The sequence below is a fragment of the Aplidium turbinatum genome, chromosome 11 (assembly GCF_918807975.1).
Source record: "Aplidium turbinatum chromosome 11, kaAplTurb1.1, whole genome shotgun sequence".
In the NCBI taxonomy this organism is placed as follows: Eukaryota; Metazoa; Chordata; class Ascidiacea; order Aplousobranchia; family Polyclinidae; genus Aplidium; species Aplidium turbinatum.
Window position 1 is genome coordinate 25,001,862 of NC_137482.1, and position 16,870 is coordinate 25,018,731.

A 16,870-nucleotide genomic window follows, 5' to 3' on the forward strand; every position below is an offset into this window, starting at 1 on the left:
AGAGAATTTTTATTTTTTGTGCAAAGTGAAGTTTATGTGGTTCTTTCTTCGCATAACGCGTCAATATCTTCGTGACAACCTTTGTGTGGAAAGCGTAACACTTGCCTGACATCTACCGGTGAAATTTACCGCAGTTTGAAGATTTTTTTTTAGATATCTAAACGAAAACGAAAAAAAAATCAAGAAATGCAAAATTGTTGTATTTTGTCAGAAATTTTAGTCATTTAAGGTATTTTCAAAAACAAAATACACAAAATTTGTAAACATATTTCAAAAGTCTGTTGAAAATGCAACAACTTTCATGTTTTAATTTTTTTCTGGCAGTCACCCTTCTCAAAATACAGCATTTCAAAATCAAAGTCTTGCTCAAGCTAAATTCTAAAAAAAGGATCAAAAAGCGTGGAAGTTAAAGGTTTCTGAGCCGCTATAAAGCCTATACTCTTGGAGAATTGGCAGACGGTTGTGCTGGGAAAATTAAACTTTTCATCATATATGTCGGGAAGGTACAGGTAGGGGGGGACAGTGGACTGTATTGCCATGCAGCTTGGTACTTAATGGTGTGTCACTGCAACAGGTTAATACAACAGCGCCCTCAATGTTCTTGCCATGCACTTAACTTCGCAGATGGAGTGAAATGAAGTCAAACTCTGACCATGAAACAAAGTCTTGAACAGAAACATGTTGAAAGATTGATTAATGTTGGTTTGAAGTTACAACCAAAGTGACACCAATGCAATATTGGATGAACAGCTTGTCCGTTGCTGTAGTTCTGTGCAGCATTCACTGTAAGCAACTGTAAATATGCTTATGTTGGCAGAAAAGCTATGCTGACAATTAGAAAGTCACCATCGTTTACCTGGTTTAGCATGTCTTGGTTACCAGTATGTCTGTGAAGATCTGAATACTGCATCTCGATGTACTTGCTGGTGATGTGCCAGGACCGGAGGTTTCTGCAAACAGAAATGATCAAATAATAACAAAGTGAAACAACAATTGATGTAAACTCAGATAAATATAAGCTTCGGCTTGGGTTGCTTGTTTGCTCGATCGCTCTTCCAGCAACACGACGTCCTAAATGAGGAAACTTATTTTGTATTGAACTATGACTGTGTGGTCGCTAGCAGCCGTAAATGAAGTGGGAAAATGTCACTTTGTTGAAGTTGAAAATATTGAAGCAACAAACTTTTGAAATATGTAAACACACAACTTTACAATGCTCATTGTGAAAACATCAATTTATATTTATCAGGCACTGAAGCTTTCATCAATCTGTTAACTTTCCGTTTTGCAACACTTTAACTGAAATCTACAGCTTGAAACTTCAAATATTAAAACATGCTGAAACAAAGTTAACTAAAAAGAAGTCGACATAATGTTTTCTTGGGTTAGCATACAAACGGCTAGCAGTCTGATCAGTGACGTAATCATCTGCCAGTCATTACACTCACAGCCAACTCTACAGAAAGTATCTGAATTGTAGGATAGTATACCCGGAAGGTATCTGGAGGGCACGGAGTTGTACCACGGAGTTGTACATCAGGGCACGGAGTTGTACGTGCGAGGGCACGGAGTTGTACATCAGGACCAGACCTACACATCAGGACCACACCTACACATCAGGACCAGACCTACACATCAGGACCAGACCTACACATCAGGACCAGACCTACACATCAAGACCAGACCTACACATCAGGACCAGACCTACACATCAGGACCAGACTTACACATCAGGACCAGACCTACACATCAGGACCAGACCTACACATCAGGACCAGACCTACACATCAGGACCAGACCTACACATCAAGACCAGACCTACACATCAGGACCAGACCTACACATCAGGACCAGACTTACACATCAGGACCAGACCTACACATCAGGACCAGACCTACACATCAGGACCAGACCTACACATCAGGACCAGACCTACACATCAGGACCAGTCCTACACATCAGGACCAGACCTACACATCAAGACCAGACCTACACATCAGGACCACACCTACACATCAGGACCACACCTACACATCAGGACCAGACCTACACATCAGGACCAGACCTACACATCAGGACCAGACCTACACATCAGGACCAGACCTACACATCAGGACCACACCTACACACCAGGACCAGACCTACACATCAGGACCAGACCTACACATCATGACCAGACCTACACATCAGGACCAGACCTACACATCAGGACCAGACCTACACATCAGGACCAGACCTACACATCAGGACCACACCTACACATCAGGACCAGACCTACACATCAGGACCACCTACGTACTTGCGACCCGAGCAGCATGAGACGAAGACTTCCGTAGCTAGAACTATAAGTACAAGACTGAAGTTGAAGATAATCTTTGATATTAAGTTATGCGAAAACAAGAGCTGGCCAAAGATTCTGAGATAGCGGCATGTTGCACCACGTTGCTTCTTCATTTCACATTATCAGCTCAACGTTGGTAGCATGCAAAGTTGACGACAAGTTTAAAAGTTTCCAACATCGTCACTAATGATGTCACTAATGATGTCACTTACTTATCAGCCATTTCGTTGATTGCTTCACTTGATTTTAACTTTGCTTTCCAGAATGAATTGGCAACAGAATTTCCGAGAATGAACAGCAACTACAAACGACATATACAAAACATGAAAAGCTTTGTTCATTTTCAATGTAAAACTATCAATCCTACAACTTCAAAGTGACGTTGCACTCGGACCTCCTGGTTAGTGACAGGCTTCGAAAGTAATGAATTTTGTGCGGTTGGTTTGGAAAGTATGAGAAACTAAAGTTGCTCCTTAAAATTTCATCGAAATAGACGCAGTTCGATTCCCAGACAAGTGTTGCAAATAAAAAAACATATGGAAATATCATCGAATGTCTCCAGTCATGTTCCTGTTGTGAATCAGAAAACATCTTTTATCTTTCAATCCCGATGCAAAGATGTTTAAAACATCAGTTCCATCAGTTCAAGTTTAATGTCGTCAACTTTTGGGGTTGTCATTGATTCAAATTCGATACAGGATTGAACATGCTTGTCAAGACCATGACGTCACATCTTTTGATTTAGCTAGCATAGCGAGCAAACTAGACCATTGCTCTAAATATCGGGCCATGTTACAAGTTGCGTCATTTTGAGTTTTGTGTTGGGTCAGTACGTTATATGCGACAGGAACCATGTCCTCAAAAAATTTCATAATGATGTTGCTACTTGATTGCATCGATATCCGACTACGCTCTTCAAGCAGGAAGTGATCTTGATGTCACTGCCGAGACAATTACATGATCTCCCATTACAATCTCCCATCACGTTATTCCACCAACAAAGCATGTTTGCGTGTATAGTGCCTTTCCGAGCATAACGGAGCTATCAAACCCTAACTTGTCCTAATGACTAAACATAACTGAATAGCTACAATCATATAGGCTACGATCAAAAAGTGAGATCGATACATGAACCTCAGCACCATCTCAACGCAAATTTTGATGATGATTTGAAAAGATGAGAACAACTTTTGGTGGAAATATAATTTTTCAAAAACACTTCAACCATTTCGCGATACAGACAAAAAAACTTTAAAACTTACGCTTTTCATGGTTTCGTTCCATATTTTCACGTCCATCTTCAGAGACCTTACTTTGCTATTATGCACCCCCAAATCCCTGTGCACCCCAGCGCAGTGTTTACAGATGACGATAGCCAAGTTGATGGAGGCCCAGTCCGGGTTGTCCCGCCCACAATCGGCGCACTTTCGGTTTGCAGGTGATGTCCAAATCTCGTTCACCACCTAGTGACAAAAAATAGATCCACTGATTAACAAAAAAAGAAAATCTTGAATTTCTTTCGCGCGCAGTCATTATTGCGTCATGTTCTTGAAATGGTAGTGTCTGAGCATCCTAACTGAAATGATGAATTTCTTCATATACTGTGCCACACTATTCATTTACGGTCTACTTTTTCACGACAAAATACCTCACAATCGTTAAGAAGTATCACCAATTACGCCTTTTACTGCAAGAATCCACAATTTTGTTTATATTTGTGAAAAAAGTTTTTCGAAGGTTATTTGCAAAATAATGAAGCAAAAAATACAATTTCCTGGTGACGATTTCTTGACGTAGTTTATCTGTTAGTTTGTATTAGAGGTTTGCAGGTTTATTGTTTCATAAAATGCGTGCAAATAAGCTACATCGGCTGATCTTACACAAACGAGATACATTTACGCCATGAGTATGCTGTATTACAAACAAGGTGAAAAGGAGAGAATTTTTAAATTAAATAAAAAGTGGCTAAAACGATTGATAAAAAAAAAAGAGCTTACAACATAAGACTAAAGCTCAAGAACAGGTTCTAAACCTTTTTTGCGCTTTACGGCTTCTCAAGACAAAAGACAAGATTACATAGGCAAACAATCACACACCTTCAAACTACAGCAGCCTACATGTTTGAATGATTTTGTAGCCTTAGTAGTCGCATTACTCATCAAATGCAAAAGTGTTTCACCTACAGCGATATACACAAAATGAAAAAGATAAGACGAAGATCGAACACAGTTTGCGAATATGCCAGATGAGGTGTGTTTGTTAGCTAACCCAAACTTTTCATTAAAAGTTAAAAACTTGGGCTTCCCAGTGATGGATTCAGAAATAAAATCATTGGCCAAAATGCATTTAGCTTGACTTTCAACGCTGATAAACTGCTAAAAACTTGCTAAAAACGAAAGTTGAAATTGCGAAACAAAGCTGCGTTTCTTTATTTCGACTTTGTTTTGTCTGTCGTGTCTCGTGTTTCAGACAACTTTTCAGCTATACGACACAACACATGCCTCCAACTGATTGTGAAAAATACATAAACATAAGGTGGCTAGCAGCATAGGACAGGAGTCTATGTTAAACACGACAACAAATGATGGAAATTTGAGGATACCAAGTTCAAAGAGGCTATTTGGTACCTGCGCTCCCTAAATGCGTTCCATTTCGTTAGCGACAAAGACGACCCAGTGTAAGTATCAGACAAGTAGCAGGTCATCATGACGTGGTCAAAAGTACAATGCAACATTTACTGTCTTCACATTTCAAACCGGGAAGGCGATAACGTCACAAAACTGAGGAATGGACCAAACGATAAGTCTCAACGCTCACACTTTTTCTTGCGTTATCATAACAATCACTTAAAAACGTGTTTTAAAGATAACATTTAATTAAAGTGTATTTTTTGTGGTCTTGGTGATCGAATTTAAAAGACTTATTTTTGAAGATGCATTCAATGGGATGCAAACATTTGCATGAAAACATATATGCAAAAAATATACAAAATAGGGGAAGGAAAGGTAATTTGATACACTTTTAACATTTTTGCCTGTTAACTGAAAATTACGTGACACAAACTATTGATTTTAAGCTGAAATGAAAGTCTGATCCCTTATACACTTTTTAAAAACATTTTCACTTTTCTATTTTTGTTACTTTTTTTTTAATTGAAATTTTAAAAACGTCATTCAAATGTATCAATTTACCTTCCACGGAAGGTAAATTGATACACCGGAAAGGTAATTTGATGCAGTAAAACTAATACAGAAATCCCCTTTGACAGCAAAGCAATAAATGAAAATTTAATATGTGGTTGGCGTGCTTGGGTGCAAGGACGACTGTTGAGGCCCATGTGTGCGGCGAAGCTTCTGCAGCGGAATGGACATGGAAAGGATCATTGGCTAGAGTTCTTATTTAAGGGGAGAGCTTTGCGCTTTTCTCATTTTTTGACAGCAGACAGCGTGTAGGCTTACGAAAGCCTATATAATGGCTGTTTCTCAAAGTAGCAGGTCTTGTTAATAAAGAATAACTTATTAAAATCAACTAGATCAATGACAACATTTACTACAGTCACAAAAAAGAATTTAATATACTGTATCAATTTACCTTCTCCACATGTATCAATTTACCTTTTTCCAAAAAAGTTATAAAATTCTGATTTTTGTATGCTCGGATGCACATTGTAGAAAAAACGTGACATGCCCTTGAAGCCTTATCAATGAACTGTCAAATGAGTTTGGTTTCATCTTTCAGGAACTTTTCTTTAATTTTCCAGACGAAAATAATCATGAGTTAAAAATTTTATGAAAATACTCAAAAAACACACTTTTACAATTTTATGCCACAAAAGCACGAGTTAGCTGCATGTTGCAATTTTTGTAGGCATTATTTTCAGATCTTCCACCTAATAACAATATTTTTGACTAATATTATTTGTACACTTCTGTAGGGGGGGTGTATCAAATTACCTTCCGTATCAAATTACCTTCCCTTCCCCTAATATATACAATAAATATAGTTATTACTTTCTAAAACCTCTAGCCTACAGCTTCACCTTAATTGGAGGATCATCAGAAGGATCGTATTCAAATAGATTATTTGATTATTTTATATTATTTGATTTAGAAAATATAGTTTTAGAAAGTAATAACTATATTTGATGTAAGTCGCTCTGGTTGGCATTGAGCACTTTTTGTTGTATCAATAGTTTTCATTGTTTTATACAATAAACATAAAATAATAAATACCTCCCACCCATGCTACTGTACAAAACAGTGCTCAATGCCAAGCAAAAACGCCAAGCAAAATAATTTATATCGAATACAGCTAATACAATCTTAAAAGTCTGGTTTACCGTTATTGAGGTCATCGGAAGGTGGTTCATATCCGAATAAAATTATTCTATAAATGAACCTTTTAATGATCTCAATAAGGGGTGACACAGCCTGTTAAGGTTTTTAGATAAATAATTAACTATGTTTGATACATTAAATCTGGATCTAAAAACGAGGGAAAGGAAGGAAAAAGATAGCAGTGCATAAAAATACACTGGCATTTGGCGGAAGGGGGTACGTGAAAAGAAAAACAAAAACTATCCAGTTGATTGTAATCCTATGCTTGCTGTTAGATGATTGGTTGAAACAATTTTGACAAACCAGTCTAATTTTTTATGTACGAATACCGGCAGTAAACTGCTCTAACGTGAAGGAATCGAAGCAACATAATGCCACTCGTGGCATTTCACAGTTATGACGTCATGCCGTGGCGGCCATCGACAAGCAACCATAAACTCTTCATTAGTGAGATTTCCAAGCAGGTTTCCAAGTCGTGTCGACGGAAAAAGGTCGTTTGCAGATAAATACAAATTGTGATGAGTCACCTTATAGTCGGAGAGGGCTTCTGCCACCGCGTCCTGGAGCGCTTCGATCCACGACCTCTTCTCATCTTCGTTCTCCGCGGTAAATCTGAACAACAATGTGACGTCACAATAATGCAGCAGCTTGTCTGTCGTCTGCGTGGCAGAGGTGAGGGCTCCAGTGTGACGTCACTTCACTTCACTGTGCGTGGCTTTGACATATTTAAAGATGGACATGAAAATTAAGTTACTTGCCTTCCAATCAATTTAACTGATCACGTGATGCAACAAATACAGGCGACGCAACAATGCACAATCTTTGAAGTGGGAATAGTCAGAGAGACGAACTTAGAACCAATCAAAATTGGTCTTCTGAGTAATCATGCATCCGGTTATGTATGGCCGATTAAGTTGACTGCCTTATCCAACATCGGCTATAAAGTTATCCGCTATGTGGTAGATATAGCTCTACATGTGTGACGGATGCAAGTAAAGTGTTTTTGCAGATGTTGTTGCTAAACAAACAAGCTTTATTCTAGCGAAACAAAGCAAAGGCTTGGTGACGTAATATCAGACTACGTGCGGGAGCAGGGAGCAAGGAAAGTCATGAAACGTTTTTACATTACGCTCGTAATTTATTGCACATTACGTTTCAACCACAACGTCAATCTGAGCCATCTAGACATTGACACTACACGCTAATTGTAGCAGGTCGGCTACGTCACAAATAAAAAGCTCAAACGCTTTGACGGAGTCGAGATGAGTCCTGCTATGGGAAATGCCTTATGTAGAACGAGGCAACACTTACGTGAAAGTTCGAAAGGGAAAAATAACTTGGAATCTCTTCTTGTCAACATCTTTCACTGTGGCGATCTTCATCGAGAGCCTGAAAAAGTGGAGGTGCAAACATCATCATCGCAAAAGTAGCATTTTCTACAAATCTCAAATATCTGGATAAACAATAGTTTTTTAATAAACGATGCATCCCACTTTTATAAAGGTCTGCATATCATATTCACAGGACTCCAACCTTGTGACAGGCTGGCCAAAGTTGAACTCATGCTGACTCTTGTAATAAGCAAGCTGCTCTCCTTTGGTGGCAAGGTACGCCTTCTGACGCATCCCTTCCATCTTCAACGCCCCTTCTTTGTAGGGCATGTACATGGACCCTCCTGGTTTGAACTGGCCCTGGACTTGTTTCTGCAAAAAATACAAGATAGTTTAGAGCATATCGAGTAATTTAAAAAGGTTGAAACTGAGTCCGCAAAGTTTTTCCCACAGAGTCTACCAGAAGGTGGTGGCGTATAACTTTTAGCAGTGAAAACTACCATCCTATCGCAATGTGTTGACGGGGCATGGGTGGAGCAGAAGAAACAACAAACAGGATGGCAAGAAAAACAAATTCCAATACACGCATGGAAAAAGTTCTTGCAAAATCTAAAAAAACACATTTGAGTGCGACTGAGGAATGTGGCAAAGTGAAGCACAATGATACTTGATGGCGCAGCATCACTTTGCTGGCGTTGATTCTTCATCTAACAACGACTTGAGACAGCATCAGCAAAGTACTGTCCCCGAAACAACGTTAGAAAATAGCCACTAGACGTCACTAAGCATATAATCTATTGCAGTAAGATTGCTCCAAGCGGTTGTTTCTACGTGCAACTTCAGGTGGCAAGTAACTTGTTCATCGCTTTTTACTGCTACAGGCTTTGCTGTGATGCAATAAACACTCGAATGTTTGCATCTGCTGCAACTGGGTGGGCTGAAGAAACATTTTTTGTGCTTTTAGAGCTATTTTGATGGAAATTTGATGTTGCCAAAACGTTGTAGACAAGCCATTTCCATCTCTCATAAGTGATCAGCTTCTTCCTCAAACGTTTGTGACGTCATACATGCTTCAATGCATTGTAAACTTGATCCTATCTACACCGCTGTATCTCCACTTACACAAGCATTGTAGGACCCATTCCTTGTGTGACGTATCTCCACTCCCAAGCTGGGAACCGTTTTACTTCGCTCTATTCGAGGCTTGTTTAGCGTGTGTGGAGCGCTTTCGCGTATTTCCGCCAGCATTGTTCTTGTATTGTCTTTAACTATTTTGTATTGGCAAAGAATTTCCTCTGCATTGTGCAGATGCGCGCAACTACCAACAGTGTCAAACACTTTGCAAAACTTTCAACAATCCTCGAAACTGTAACAGTTAGCAACATCATGAACACACATGTAAACAACAATCACACCGATGGAAGTTTCACTGAATTGGGAGTCGTCAGCCAGATAATCGCCAGTTCGGGCACATCCTTGTTGTACTTAACGAAATAATTATACGGGAAGCTCCTTATTCTTCGTTTCGACGAGAAAATGAACCTTGAGAAAGACCGACTAGGCAATACGTCCCATACCAGTAATTTAAAGTAATAAACATTAGATAGATAAAATGTTTGTACAACTGATTGAGCTTCGAGCTGCAACCGCAAGTACCCTGCACTGGCAGGAAGGACTGTTTAATTGCGAATGATCTTCAGCCTCATTGTTGAATTTCTATGTTTTCTCAATTGTGTCCAGTCTGTCATCAGGTGATTGATTAGACTACAACTTACAATCTCATCAAGGCAAACAAGACAAAACAAGGCAAACATATTTATCTCAGGTAATGCTTCATTTAGTTGGAAAAGAAAGAAACTTCCTTCAAAAAAGAAAATGTAATTCGCAACCAGTTAAATTGTAGTAGTCGGTGTGTAGCAAACTAGCAAGTAAGAGCTAACGATTGTACGAATTATTTCAATGGCAACTTTAGCATTGAAATTTCTGACCTCAACTGCATGAACCAGTGCTTCTCGATTGTGACGTAATCAATGCTGTCTCATTAAACCTTTGGGAATGCAATGTGAGCATTAGAGCAGTTCGTTAGCGTGCAAACTGTGCAACCAAACGCAAAAATACAATGCTTGTTAACTGTTGATAGAAGCGAAAAGTTGTTTCATCGACCCTTTATGATGTCATATAAAACTGTAAAGAAGCATTAACAAGTTTTCTTTCTTTGACCAAATTTCAAATTCTTATTTTTTTCTCTTTTCCCGTGGTATACGGACTTGCGACTGGTATTTGGTTTGGGTTGAGTGGACGGGAAGAAAGTCCGCCTTGAGTAGTCAAGGCTTAAAAGCAAACGAGACATGTATAGAAAATAAGTTGGAACTACCCGTTGTAAACTGCTGTCGCCATGAAGCCAACAGGCAACCGGCAACAGGTGACTGGTATCCATTTAATAAAAAAATTCTATTAAGTTTGAGAAATATCTTTACCAGGTTTCAAAATCTTAAAGTTTTACTTCAATGAAACTTCTCAAATGAGCTCACCACTACAAGGAATCAAAACAAGCATTTTGGTGATGCGTTTTGCAAAGCAAGACTGGTTTTAACTCAAGACAGAGCTGCCCTGTTGCGTTGGCATTAAGAAGCAGATAGCGTGAACTCTCATGTTGACGTCATGTGCGACACAACTGCGACAAAACATTAAACGACAAAGTGAATACAATTTGTTTATAAACTCGCTACTCGCTACTTCCTCACAACTCAGGCACCGATACGTCAAACTAACATTGCTACAACTGCACCAAGAACGACAGTGATGTAGCATTCTTTTCTGGAAAATAGAACTATATTTGCTGTCTGTGCTTAGTTTACAAAACAATTACACAAGATCTCCCCCTCCCCCCTTTTCCAAGACATCACTTCTTCAAACACGCACTTTCTATCTCAATTACGTTGTAACACGCAGAGCCAACGCAGCTATGCGACACCAAGGCAAACTCTCAGCAGTCAACATCACTGCTGAGCCAAACTTTGGCCAAATCGCCAACGGCAAGATCATGACGTAACCACATGCTGTCAATCAAATGAAGTAACAACCAATCAAAAACCGTTGAAAAAAGGTTTGGTTCTTTAAACACAAAACTACGAGTTGCTTCGCAAGTTATCACGTAATGACACTTTAAGAAAACATTTTCTGATTCTGACTTTTATTTCATTGAATTTTGTCAACCGCTATTTTAGTCATTTTCGCGTAGTGTAGGCTTCATTGTTGCAGCACCATGATTGCTCAATCATAATAACAATAATAATTGAATACTGAAAAGTTTGGGTGTTCATCAGGACAATTGTATGTTATTCGCTCTGAGGATGCGCATTGTCATGATGCGCGAAACGTCAGTGAAGCAATAAACCCAGTGGCGTAACTACCCATTGGATCTTGTGGATAAATCCAGGGGCGGCACGTTGCTAGAGGGCGGAAAAATATGATAACGTTTTAAAGTTTAAACGAACAAAGACAATCGCATTAATTTATTCTCGGAGAGACTTAAACGACCTAAGTTAACACTGATCTAAGTGAAGCAAAAAAATTAAACAAGTTATGTCTATAAACTAATTTGCAACTTTTTTAGGTTGTGCCTCACCATGTGGTATTTGTGACGGTTTAATGATACTCATGCTGTTGAAGTAATGATAGAATTTCGGTTGTAACTTGTAAGCCATAGCATTGTTCAATCAATTTAGCTTTGGTAGTTAAGTTCAGATTAGTTTTAAGTTTATTTCACTTTCGGGAGGAGACAGGAATGGACTGTGAGTTCATCGAGTCAATGGCCACCTTTACCATCTGTCTGTGGTAGACGGGATTCCTCCATCTTCATGTGTGAAGATCGGTTAGGTTTGTGAAAGGTTTAAAGTTTCAGGTCTGAAATAGATCGCTTAGCTTAACTCAACAAATTTGCAATTATGGTTATTGTTTTTAACTAATGTGCTGCAGATTCCAGAACAAGATTTAGGCTGCAATTTTTTTAAATTATTTTTTGCCTATGAAGAGACTAAAAGAAAGCGAAAAATTTTTTAGAAAGAAAAAGAAAGCTAGAGAAGAGGAACTAAAAAGAATGAAGGAGCCATTTTGAAGTTCGTAAAAATTGCCTCTGCTAAAAAAACAGAAGAGATTAGCACATTAAATCTCTACCTCAAGTTGAGACGGAAGAAGAAGTGTAGGCTACCTCGAACAAAACAATAACAAACTGATCATTGAAAGAAGTCAGCCTGTGAATGAAACACTGTCAGATAAAGATAAAACAGATGCTATCTATTATTCTCATAACGATGTGCTGGCTACTTGGCTAGAAACATTAACTCATAACATGAGAGTTGAGATGATCAAATTAGGGCCCGAAAGGTTTCAAAATAAAGAAGGGCCATTCAAATTTCAAGCCCGCGATTACAGTAATTAAAGAAGACAAAGAATCCTTCAGCTGCCTGTGTAAGAAGTGGTTTTATTTTGAACTTTCAATAAAATTAAACAAAACTTCTTTAATTCTTCTATTGTGTGGAATTTTAATCAGCTTTTACAACGGTGTCAAGGGGAGGTAGGGGCGGCGTTTCGTGCAAAAATCCAAAGGCGGTATATTGCGTTGTTACGCCACTGAATAAACCATCTAGTTTGTTGTTAATTTTACTTTCAATTTCATCAGATGAACGTTGCAACTAGTGCTAGAAACCATAATAATAATGTTATGGTTTTATTTATTGTCGCTCTACAACAGCTAAGGTCTTGTATTACTGTACTCGACTCACATTATCACCCGACTTATTCTCACTGCGATATGAAAGAAATATAGCAATCGGTACCGTTTTTAAAGTCTTCGGTTTGACCAGACCAGGAATCGATCTTAGATCGAGCAGCAGTCCATCACCCAAGCCAGAGGCGCAACTACTCGGCCACTGACCTGGCAATGGTCAGTTACTATGGCCGACAAAAAAATCAATTGCTTTTGATTGTTGAAATTGATCAAGATGACGCAAAAACAAGAAAAGGAAAATGTATTGAGGCTGATGCAAGGCTAGAGGCGATTGAAGAAGGCCAAATTTAGCACAAGCATCAAACATATCGCTTCAAATCAGCGATGCATTATATCACTAACATCGGGAGTAAATCTGCGTATTGTTAAAAACATATTGCGCCAGCCTACTAACCTATTTAGCCTATTTAGCCCAGTATTGTTGTGTCATAGAACACTTTTGCGCTTTACAAACACACACAAAACACGAAACAAAACTCAAAAGATAAAATTGTGTCGCAGCAAAGCAATCAACTCTGTTTATATTAATTTTTTCAGTGCAATATCTGAATATATTTTGTTGTTGTCAGGGCCGTGTGAATACCATCTCGTTTATTCATTTTGATTTTTAGGAGTAATATTTTTTATCAAGATGCACACTTAGTATGTAACCAAATTCATCAAACTAAAATTGGATAGGGGTAAAAGGTTTGTTTAAAATTTAAATTGGCTTACCACTTCAAAACAATTGTATTCACCGCCACAGAAGGAATTCAATAATAATTTATTTCTTGAAAGTTTGTATAGCCTAGTGTGGTGTAGCCTTTTAACAGGCTAGAATTTCGAAAATTTGCATGAGGTGTCTCGACCTTTAGCGATAGTATTTTCACTTCATAACTTATCTCGATTCACATTAGAATTTATCAATCTAATTACTAAAAAACCAGGCTATTTGAGTGAGCAGTGTTCTTCGGCATATTGTATCATTTTGTTAGTTTTTTTTTTTAAACACAAAAAACTTTTCACTCCCTCCATCTATGCTTGCCCAATATCGCCGAGATGAACAAATTGTGGTTGAGCGAGCAAAGCGGCGAGAAAATTTATTAAAAATGTAAAATTACAAGTCGAAAACCGCTGCACAAACTAAATATGAGTGGGTCCCTAGGTAGAGGTAAGCCCCATGTCGAACGTTTGGAAAGCAGTAAATACGGTCTTGTATTGGTTAAGCTATTGATTATCGAGATTATCTTACATCAACAGCCATCCTAGTGTTCCCCCACCCCAGCCTCTACGCTGGCGACTTTAACTGCCACCACACTGACTGGGGCTACAACTCCATCATCAACAACAACGGAGAAAGTCTGGCCGCTTGGGCAACCAACAACAACCTCGCCCTCTTTTTCGATCCTAAGAGCGCAGCGAGCTTCCTCTCGGTCGTTGGAACACTGGCACGAACCCAGACGATCAACATCATGAGAAAAGCTGTGTTGGAGATGCAGTGTGCTGAGCCTCGGCAACTGAGCCTTTGTGACATCATGAATAAATCGCTATCTTGGAAACTACGTCACTACTTTGTTTTCTCACAGAAAGCAAGTCAGTTGACGAGTATTGTTTAAGGTCATGCGCATAAAGCATGGTTGACTTGACAGACTCAGCAGCTGGTAGTGGTGATCTACTGTTAGATCACAAGGTTTTTATGGTGAAAACAGAATGAACCCATGTCCGGCCGCTTTCTTGCTTTTTGAGCTGAGTATTAATATCAAAAAAAGAAGCAGAGCTTTGTGACTTTAGCTAGCCTGGCCAGATATTGCGCAACCTTGCTTTAACCAAACGGAAATTTCGTTCTACTTAAATTAAATTAACCTCGTGAATCATCTTTGATGCTACAAGTGTAGACGACCAGAGAGTTTGTTCTTCTGAACTGTCCGCGTGGAAAATGTACTTCCTCCCTCCTTTGGTTTGGATGTGGAAGACCTTGGAGTCACTCTGCAGCACTTGGATGCGGAGCATGACGTCGACTGGAATGATTCCTTTGCTGATTTCCATCTATGAGAATGTGATGAAGAATCACAATGAGAGAGCGATTCAACAAACAACAAAACATTTTAAAATCCCTCCAGTATCTCAGAGAATAAGTATACGGTTCTCCAAACAAAAACGGCAAAACCAAGCAACGGGGGTTTGACTAAGGAGTGGAAACGTGACATGTCAGGCTGCTCTCTAACCAGCAGCGTCTAATGGATGAAATAATTCCCCAACAACAACACTTCAACAAAAGAATATTTCACTCTGTCAAACTCGATAACCAAGTCTTCGTCAGTGGTTGGTTGGTTTTGAATTTTTATCCTCGGACTGACAAAGCCTTGATTGGTTATTCCTGGTAGTTTCGCATACTTGTAGAGGCTCTTGACGCAGGGCCGATTAGATTGACAGAGTTAGTCTTCTCTTGTCATCTTGTCAAGTCTTGTTGCCGGGGAATTATTCCATCCATTAGATGCCGCTGAATGGACAGCAGTCCTTAGAATGCGTTGCTCAAGCGCACACCCCGAGAGTCGAACCAGCGCCGCGTGATTTTGAGCCGGGCGCGTAACCACTGAGCTATCGGGGCGGATGGGTTAACCCTAAGCTATCCGAGCTAATGGTTCAAAGCCTCTACAAGTAAAGTGCCAGGAATAACTACAATAGACTTTGTCAGACCGAAAATAATGCTTCCCATCAACAACCCATCAAAAGTGTTTTGCTAGTTAATAAACTGATGCACCAACCTTCATGTCGCTCTCGTAGTAAGTCAACTCGTCGCCATCGAACACCGCCCAACGCTTGCGAAGCGCCCCCCGTCCTTCGTGCCTGTTGTATTGATATGATTACAACGGTGCTGGTAGAAAACATTTTTATTTGGTAAAAACAAAAGAAATCTTTTCATAAAAAAAGTTGATTTAATATTTTTGTTTCGAAATACCAAGAATTCCTGATAATTAGCCTAAATTTTTAGAGCCACATAATGCTTTAACCCTTAACTTACAACTAACATGTAGGCTACTAGCGGCTGGTCAGTTGTGAAAGAGGGGCCGCAGCTTCGTTGAAGACGATGAAAGCGTGGAGGTTTTGGGGGGCCTCTTCAGGAAAAAATAAAACTTACATTTTGGTGCATTCTGAGCGTAACCTGTTTTTAGAGGTGCACATCCGCTACATTAAAAGTAGCGCGCTACCCACAACCGCTACTCGGGCCAAAGTAGCACTCGCTAATAATATCATTCGTTTAAACTGCCATTTCAAAGTGTTATAGAAAACACGTTCTAGGTGAAATTTATTGCTACGCATATTTCAAAAACAGGAGCATTTAGAAATGCAAGTCGCTGAGCCCTTCCCGCTTGGGCTTCAGCACGTCCTGAAGAGAAAGGTATCTCCACCGTAACACTGAAGGGAATGGGGAGTTGCATTTAATGAAACTACGTTTTAAATCGTCACAGGGAAAGCTCAAGGGCTTGCGTTTGTCTGAAAAACGTCCTCCACAATAGAGTTGTCTTTCCGCACCGAAGTTTGACTCGATGGCATCAACAAACCAAAAATTCGTTCTCGGAGTCGTGACTGGTGTTGGACTAGAGATGGGCAATTTGGAATAGTGGGTTCGAATCCTAAATTATTTGAATAAATTCGAATCCAAAAATAGGATTCAGTATGTAGCCGATCTTATTTCGTTTTCAAGTCACATTTACGTGATTTATCACTGATGGACTGAACCAGCTCAGTGGCCGAGTGGTTTCCCTTCGACTCTGGCACTGATAGATCTGAGATCGATTCCAGTTCGGGTCGAACTGAGGACTTTAAAACGGTAGGCTACTGATTGTGTTCTTTCTTGCATAACACAGTGAGACTAAGTCGGGTAATAATGTGATGACATTGTAAACCTGATACAAAATTAAAAATGAGCCATGTCGCTGAAAGACCTTAGCAGCTCTTGTAGACTGTAGAGCGACAATAAATAAAACCGCACAGACAGAAAATGAACTGTTTTTTTACATCCGCAGACGTTAAATCAATGAAAGAAATGTTTTTTCTTTCTATTTTGGCTTCATTGAGCATGCAGTACTTT

The 16,870-nt window shown here is 39.3% G+C and overlaps 1 protein-coding gene across 1 annotated transcript in view; it reads right to left on the minus strand.

Moving 5' to 3' along the window:
* Positions 1-16,870, minus strand: part of LOC145780355 (arf-GAP with Rho-GAP domain, ANK repeat and PH domain-containing protein 1-like) — a 72,576-nt gene that overhangs the window by 34,786 nt on the left and 20,920 nt on the right. Inside the window, exons 6-13 of the mRNA XM_082592056.1 lie at positions 15,543-15,624; positions 14,641-14,823; positions 8,212-8,381; positions 7,990-8,067; positions 7,206-7,290; positions 3,604-3,804; positions 2,554-2,642; positions 857-950 (exon numbers count right to left, since the gene is read on the minus strand). Coding sequence (XP_082448182.1) covers positions 857-950; positions 2,554-2,642; positions 3,604-3,804; positions 7,206-7,290; positions 7,990-8,067; positions 8,212-8,381; positions 14,641-14,823; positions 15,543-15,624 — 982 coding nt within the window. The remainder of the gene's footprint in view (positions 1-856; positions 951-2,553; positions 2,643-3,603; positions 3,805-7,205; positions 7,291-7,989; positions 8,068-8,211; positions 8,382-14,640; positions 14,824-15,542; positions 15,625-16,870) is intronic.